The 8,258-nt window shown below is 43.5% G+C and overlaps 1 protein-coding gene across 1 annotated transcript in view; it reads right to left on the bottom strand.

The window, feature by feature from the left end:
• NOP58 (NOP58 ribonucleoprotein) overlaps window positions 1-8,120 on the bottom strand; it is a 24,834-nt gene extending 16,714 nt beyond the window's left edge. Inside the window, exons 1-5 of the mRNA XM_017735778.1 lie at window positions 7,941-8,120; window positions 5,018-5,094; window positions 3,282-3,334; window positions 1,329-1,453; window positions 187-323 (exon numbers count right to left, since the gene is read on the bottom strand). Coding sequence (XP_017591267.1) covers window positions 187-323; window positions 1,329-1,453; window positions 3,282-3,334; window positions 5,018-5,094; window positions 7,941-7,985 — 437 coding nt within the window. The 5' untranslated portion in view covers window positions 7,986-8,120. The remainder of the gene's footprint in view (window positions 1-186; window positions 324-1,328; window positions 1,454-3,281; window positions 3,335-5,017; window positions 5,095-7,940) is intronic.
• Window positions 8,121-8,258: the final 138 nt, after the last annotated feature.

Raw genomic sequence — 8,258 nt, 5'->3', positions numbered from 1 at the left:
CTAAAGAGTGGGTGCAAACGGGAAAACCCTTCCTTTCTAAAACAACATTTCAGATACAAAAGTATCTCAACTTACAGAGTATGAGACCATGCCACATACTCAGAGACACTTCAAGCAGCACAGCACAGCCAGGGACACAAGAGTGAGGCAGACATGGGATGAAACAGAGCTGTTGTAGGAACTCACCTGTGTGCCAGACCCAGGCACATAGCTGCCATCTCTCGAGAAGGGAGGCCTGTTATGAGCCCTTCAATCTGTGAGCGAATTCCTCTCATCAGCTCTGTAACCATTGGGCTGTGTATACAACTCAAATTCAGCTTCTCCTGCAGGGTGGAAATCAATGGTCCATAGTTAGGCACAACACAACATTCCTCTGAAGTCCTTCTTCCAGCAGCCTTACATCATTATAACTGGTTTTCCCACTGCAATCCTGTGATCACGTAAGTTTCATCCATTTTTGATGCTCAAGGTAGTGACACCTCCAGTTCCCCACACAGTTAATATTCCACTTTGAAGACCAGATTTATAATTAATGCTCTATCTGCTATGTAGAACATTCAACTTAAGATTCAGTATTTTTAAGTTTACTAGAAACAGTTTGCCCATAGAAAGAAAATTCAGAGGTAGAGAGTTGGGAGCTTTGCGTCTTTTTCAGAGAACAAGACTGAATAATTAGTTCCAAGTCTTCACTATTATTCACTTTAACATCAAACCCTCATTTTGCAGCCTACAGACTCTCCTAAAACAGCATGAGGAGGCTGTCAGAATAAAGTTCAGTGGAACAGTGAGCAATCAGACATGAGATGGGAAACTGGTATTTGACACCTAGGAGACACTGGAAAAGGCAGTCCCCCTCCACTGAACCTCCTTCTTCCTCTGGCACGCAAGGACCAAGGGGGTGCCTGCAGACTTAGGAAGGCACAACAATGTCCACTCCCAACAATACAATAAGTCAGCACCCTACTATTGCTGCATCTCTTAGTGAGGAATACGTGTCTGCCTGGCTCGGGTTTTTTGTTTGGTTGCTCCCCCCACTTTTTCTGGATTGCATCAGTAGGAAAATTAATTTGTTAACTTGCTGGGTTTCTAACCAATATTTAAGAGAAACCAAGCAAACCTGAACACCTCAGTGCATTCTTACCATGTCCCTCACCTGCATACTCAAGACAACATCTTCCCTGTACACATACTAGGATTAACTATTCCCTATGCTGCAAACACAGCACTGGCAGCATAATCCATTGCCAGTGACTGCAAAACCTCTGGAATCTGACTGTAGCATTTCTGTAGCATGAAACAAAAGGAAAAACAGCAAAATCAGTTATCACCTTTATAACACCTCCAAGTTTGGCATCTGCCACAGCCAACTGCTCATGGGCATCTTTTGCCACTATCTTCTTGAGAATCTTCTTCAAGTTCTTGCTGAGCTTGCCTTCTACAAGAGCTGTAGATGCTGTATAAAACAAGAAGACCAAAGATACAGTTTCTGTCCCCTCCTAAAACCTGTAAAAATATTACTCCTAAATTCTATGTATTTATTTTAACTGCCCACAGTAGCTCTAGTCTGATCTGCAATACTACTTCACCATGCAAGAGCTAAAAATCAAAACAGAAGAAAATTATATACTTCCTCCTCTGAAGGCCTAAATCAAAAACCCTTCTCCCAGTTGCCTCTCCTTTCTGCATATGTTTTTCAGTTCTATTTTTGCCAATTTTGTTTAAGAATCTCTACAAACAGTATGCCATATGCTTTAGATACATATTTAACATTTCCAACAGCAAGGTTATATGGGAGTATTTTGTGTATCATTTAATTAACCAACCATTTGCCAGGTCCCTTAGGCAGCAACCGTGATATCCTAAATTGAGTAATGGCTTATTTGCATCCTCTGGTGATGATAATGTACTGTCTAAAGCCCCAGGAATGCTGCCAAACTGGACGGTCAGATAGACCCTTTTAATACAGCATGCAGACAGAGGAATCTTTAAAGGGTGGTCTTCATTCTCAAATATTAATAGATCTGTAAAAGCTTTACAATCCCACACAATGTATTTTAAGCAGGTACTTATACAACCCTCTTTGAGGGTCAGCTCTGTGCTCCACTGAACTTCTGTGATTGATACATCTTCATCACAGTAACAGAGCAGCAGACAGTGACTTTTAGTTTCCAGAACCTAATGACATGTAAGAGTAAAATCAAAGTGCTGTGCTGAGTTTCCTCTCACCCCTTCTACAATGCAGATAATTTTCCACTCTGCAATCTGGCCAAGAGCATCTAACCCACTTAGAACAGTCACACACAGTCCTCCCTTCAAAATAAATGGCACATAAGCAGTCTAAACCTCCCTACTTCACAGATAAGTTGACTTGAAGCAAAGTAGTAGAAGGTTTTAGATTTTTTTTGTTACTTTTTTTTTTTAAATCAGCTTAACGATAAATGAACTGAATCCAAACCTATGAAAAAGCAACATAATCCAAAAAATATGCCATGGAGAGGAACGTACGAAAGGTTCCATTTCAGTTCTTTTACTTGCATTTCATGTTTGATGGGATTGCCTCCATTCTTGCTTCTTTGCTTCCTTTATAAGCTACCCCTACCACATCAGAAAATGAAGAACTGCTCTTTAGGTAGAAATGTGACCTGAAACATTCACCTACTGATGTCATACAAGACATTCAGCAGTAATTGTCGCACCATTTCTGAATTAGTACCAAGAATTCCTACCATTTCTGTTCAAACCAGGCCACAGCATCAAGCATTTAAGTGTAGAATTAATAAAAATTACTGAATGTAAGGCTTTCCACTTTGCTTAAACTCCTGAATTTAAGGAGAATACAGACCTTTTTTAGGCTGAAAACTACAGGCATAATATGTGTCCACAAAACCCAGGTGGTTGTAATAATGAATGTTCTCTAATACCTGTCTGTTGTCTCAGTGGTAGTGACGAAATGTTGACTCAAATCAGTGATAGTCAGCTTCAACAAGAATCCATCATTGACAACAGACAGGCTACATGTATCAGTCACCACTTGCATGGTGCTCATTTGTAAGCTGCTTGGGAAATATGCACTAAAGGAAAAAACCAGACTTTATTATATCCTTACTGTACTATAGACTGGATAGGTGACCTCATAACCATCAAAACCAGCTCAGTTAAAAAAACCTGCAATTTAAAAGCTAAGAAAAGAAAAAGAGCATGGACACAGGTAAGTAATGAGTGTGAACTAGTGCACGTCAAGAGATTTGATTTTTCTGTAATAATAGTGTTAACTCACTTACCAGCAAGTGCTTCTGTTGTGTCCTGAAATTTTTCAAAGTGTTTCAGCTTTACTCTACAGAAATAAAATGAAAGTGTGTAAACAAATGTACATAAACCACAAGCTAGAACCATTTTATCTTTTTTCTGCCCCTGCTATTACAGTTCCTCTCTTTTCCCTAAGGCTTCAAGAGAGCAGAGATCAATATCCAGACCCTCAAAAAGGACTGAGAGCACTAAACTGGCCAATTGAGTCTGATGTGACTTTTCAGCTGGATCCCACAATAATTACATAAAGGAAAAAGAAAAAAGAAATTTTGATTTGGTATTTCTTGGACCAACATCACCAGAAAACCTAACCTCCCTTTTTGCTTTGTAGTTCATATTTAAAGACAGACATCATCCATTTAAATTTCAACACTGCACCCTGATTGACTGATGATAGCATCTCCCCACTCATCTTCAAAAGGAAGTGTTCTGCCTCTGTGGAATGCAGAGCCTGCACAGCTCAGATTTAACATGCTTTTCAACCAAATGCATCTTCAAAGACTTTAAATCTGAACTGATTCATTGCCCACGAATCCTCAAGTCCTCCCCTGTAATTAGATGGTAGAATTCAAGTTCTGAGCTGAGCTTAAGACAAACAACAAAAATTTCTTTCATGCCCTAAGTGCCGACCAGAGCCAAGAATCATATGAACAGCATTTAACCACACTGCGTAAGATCCTTAGGCACAGCTTTCCTCTTCCCCTCACACAGTCTGTGGTGTTGATATATAGTTACAGTTAAGAAGCCATCTCAATCCAGTAAATTCCTTGTCAGGGACAGGCATTTGACTAATCCGGTTCTGATTAACCACTGCTCTTTGTGAGTCAAGTATCTGCAAAGGAAGCAAGGTCACAGACAAAGCCAAATGCTTGAGTTAAGCATTTGCAGATCCCAACAGAAGCTTCAGGCTTACACTGATGCCTTTCTGAAAAGGCAGAAGAGGAATTATCTTTATCAGAGTAGAGATCCCCTTAAGAGCCACATCCTGTGTAACAAGTGGCCAAGATGATGTTTCCAGGACAAGATTAACCATGCTACAAACAGGCAGATGTGGGATATTCTGGTCTCTCCTCCAAGTACTGCTACAGAGCAGGATAAATATGAATCACAAGGCATAGCTTGTTCAGATGCATCCATTACAATCAAAGCTGGTTAGAAATCTTCCAATAAAAACACTCTAGGCAGACTCGGAAGGAATGCACCACTGTCCCCAGCTTTAGGGCAAGTTGCTAGAAAGGCCAGTTTGATCAGTGGACACTGCAATCCCTGTGCAACTCGGCTGATGGCACGGGCAACAACACTAGGCTCAGTTCACAGTGATTTGCGTAGTTTCATCTGGATTAAGCTTTATTTTCCCAAAATAATTTCCTGTGAGCACAAAAACCTGTCATTTCACTGACACTTCCAGCATTACAAGCTTGGATGTTCTTGTCAAAGCACTCACATCACCTTAAAATATTGTTCAATTTTTTGCTTTGGTGACACATGGTAATGACTTCTGCTCCTTAATTATACTGCAAGGTATTTCTTTCACTTTGATATTCCACTGTAAGCAACTCAGAGTATCTAACTTCACATTATCATTGCTTACAGCTTTTACAATACTGAAACTCAAAAATCAATACTTCATTCTGAACCTCAGCTGTGCTTAACTCCAGGCAGCCATGTCCTTCCACAAGCCACACTGCTATCCCGGCATAAAGCTGCTTACATTTTGTTTGCTTTTTCGGGAGTTTCAAACTCTTTCCACAGACTGTCAACTTCTTGGAGCTTTTTCTCATTCAGAACCTGCAGGAAAATAACACAATGCACAACTATATTTAGTTCACTTTTGAACAGTCTTCAATCCCGGAGACCTGAAACAGTGTATCCAACCACTTTGCAGTAGTTAACACTGATAGAGTCAACAAACTCGACTTCAGTGATCTCCGGTTTCACCACTCTCTCAGCAGCTTTACCCTATTAATAGACACACAATAGCACAGCGTTTTTACTTCCACCTGAATTACAGAAGTTCTTCAATAATGGCTGGGTCCTCCTGGACCTGGCACATTAAAGCAAAACTCTTCTTCTTTATCAAAACTGGGCTTGCTCCACCTCCTCTACAGGACTTTCACAACCCCAGTGACCCAAACCCAAATTTGCCACTGCTTTGGAAAAATAATACATCTGGGAAGCCTGACAGAAAGGAGTGATCCCCCAAGTTATTTTCATTAATCAGAGCTAACCCAAACCAGAAAGAGACCATCCCTGTAAAGAAGAGTCGTCACCACAGTTTGGTCATCAACTGAGCCAAGAATTACCTAAGAGGCAGCAATGGCTTAATCCCATCTCTGTACACAGGGGAACCCCCTCAGCTTTTGAACAGCACAAGATTAACTTACACTCTTGGAGCCTATATCCATTTCACAAAATGCAGAGTGCACTGCAAATCCCCAGAAAACTGCTCAGGGGAATAGTCAAGATCTTTACAACACTGTTCTTTACATCTCACTCAAAAATCTTGTGGTTTTGTCTCCACAATGCAAATGCAACACAATTGCAATTTAACTCAGTGAAGAAATCATTCCTGGTATTATGAATTTTGCTCCCTGGCAGATTTTTAAACCCTGGTTCAAGGAGGTTGTCTTTTTTAAAACTCAATTAATAGCTGAACAAATAAACATAATTAATTTCCCACATGTCTGAGAGGCACAGAAAAACCTTGGGGCAACTCTTCCTTTCCTCATCCTGACGATTCTTTCCCCCAGTTCATCTTTCCTACATGAAGACCTACAGAATTATCAGCCTCTATAAACAGACATGGGCATATAGAGAAAAGTAAAGACACGGAAACTGCTAAAATCAAGACTGTTAGCATAAAAAAATTACACGCCTATGGATAATTTGTCCTTCAAGACAGTAAGATTCATTAGAAATTATTCCAAGATCTAAGACATGGCTGTATGCCATCTGCCCTTACTATCTGCTCCTCTGATGGAAGCAACAACTGCAAGGGAACACGTGAGAGCTACACAGCTTCCAGAAGACAGTTCTTGGTCACCAAGGCCTAAAGACAGAACACAGTTATGCTGGCAACAAACATTTGTGGTCACTGCTGGAAAGGGAAGTGGGTGACCATAACTACCCCCAAAATTCAGAAATACAAAATCTGTCCAGTCCTCAAGTAACTAAAAAGCAAAGAAAGAACACCCCAAACCCCTAGCGCTGTCAAACTTCAGAGACTGCTTTAAAAAGGAAAAAAAAAAAAAGTAGCTAAACTGTGCAGAGAACGTTTCAATACAGAATGAACATACAAGTGTAACAGTGACACAAGGCTGCAGCTGAACAGCTGCCCTGTCCAGGGAGGGAATGCTGGGTGATTGAGAGCTTTTCCTTGTAGAAGGGGACTGTGGCTGAGGCTCTGGCATTTCCAGCCTTGGCAGATGCCAACAGAATCACCATGGAAAACCACAGCTTGTCTCAAAATACATATTTTAATAAAATACTACTTCTGTTCATTGCCAGCGGCCGGCTTTCATCTCTCCCTCAGCCACACTGCACATCCCTCCCAGCCAGCCCCAGCTGCTGACACCTGCAGCACCTCTGCAGAGACCTCCTTGCAGTTCTCTCTGTATGTCCCTCCTCCTACATTTGCTTTATGCCTACTCTGCTTTCAGAAATTAAAATATTCGTTATTTTCAGCCCCTCCTGGCTGCTGTGACAGTTTGAAAGGGTGGCTCACTGCACCAGAGGTTTCAGCCTACTCAAAAGATTTTTATTATTATTAGTAACTTTGAAGGCGCAGGATACTATTCTGTGTTAACATCCAGTGAACAAAACCTCCAGGAAGACTGCTGTCTGTGCATCAGTTCCCCAGGTGTAAGTGTTGAGAGGGGGGCACAGAACAGAAGTTATCTGCTTTTAGAAGTATTTCTGGCTTCTTCCCAAGACATACGTCTTGAAATCCTCCTTGCCTGAACTGCACGGCTTCACTCCAATGAGGAGGAAAGGTTTCAGGGCAGAGGAAGAAAATATAGTGCTCCACAGAGCAGTAAGGGTGCAGTTTTGCTGCAGGCAAAGGCAGAAGAAACCAGAGCCTTGTTCTCTTTGCACCTACACTCATGTTCACACAAGCTAAACCCTAAGACTAAGCCGGAAGAGAAAAAAAATAAATATGTTACTCAATCTATGACCAAGTTGGTAAAACTGTACAGGGATCAACACTCGAGCAAGAGAAAAGCCAGAGAGCAGCACGGCATTGTAGCAGCTCTAGTTTAGGCTTGTTCAAAGCCCCACGAAGCTGCAGCTCTGAGCTACCCGGTCAGGAGGCCGGCAAATCCCTGGAAAGGGGTCTGCTTCTCCCGCTGGGAGAGCGAGGTCGGGACGCGGGAGTCCTGCGCTTCCCTGCGCCCAGCCCGCCGCGAATCCCGCTTCTGGGAACGCCCCGGGCCGGGGCACCGCACACCCGCCCGGGAACGCGCTGCCCGTCTCGTCTCCCACGCGCCCCCTCACGCACCCACAGGGTTCTGCTGGAACACCGGCCACGAGGGCACAGCCAGGAAGAGAAAGTGGTCAACACTCCCAAACCCGGGTGCCCCCAGACACGCCGAACGGGGCGCGGTCACGAGCGCACAACTTTCTACCAAGCCCACCTCAGCAGAGAGGAGGAAATAAGGGCCACACGAGATGTGTGCCATGTTTGGCAGGCACCGAGTCCCCGCTTCCGCCCGCCGAGCACCTTCAGCCTCCTCCGGCAGCCCCTTCTCCGAGGCCTCACTCACAACGCGGCCCCGCTGCTCCCATCCCCAGCTCTGCTCGCCTCCCGAGGCGCCGCACGGGATGCGGGGCCCTCACTCCCTCTATCACTCTCACCCCCGCCCGTGTTTCCCCGAAATTCCCACCGAAGGCCCGACGCGCTCCCCTTCGCCCTCCCTCAGCTCCGCCGCAGGTCAGCGGCCGGTCCCCGCGCC

This window comes from Corvus brachyrhynchos, unplaced genomic scaffold (genome assembly GCF_000691975.1).
Source record: "Corvus brachyrhynchos isolate BGI_N302 unplaced genomic scaffold, ASM69197v1 scaffold255, whole genome shotgun sequence".
In the NCBI taxonomy this organism is placed as follows: Eukaryota; Metazoa; Chordata; class Aves; order Passeriformes; family Corvidae; genus Corvus; species Corvus brachyrhynchos.
Note: the sequence above shows the minus strand (reverse complement) of the source record. Positions and strands in the feature narration are given on the sequence as shown.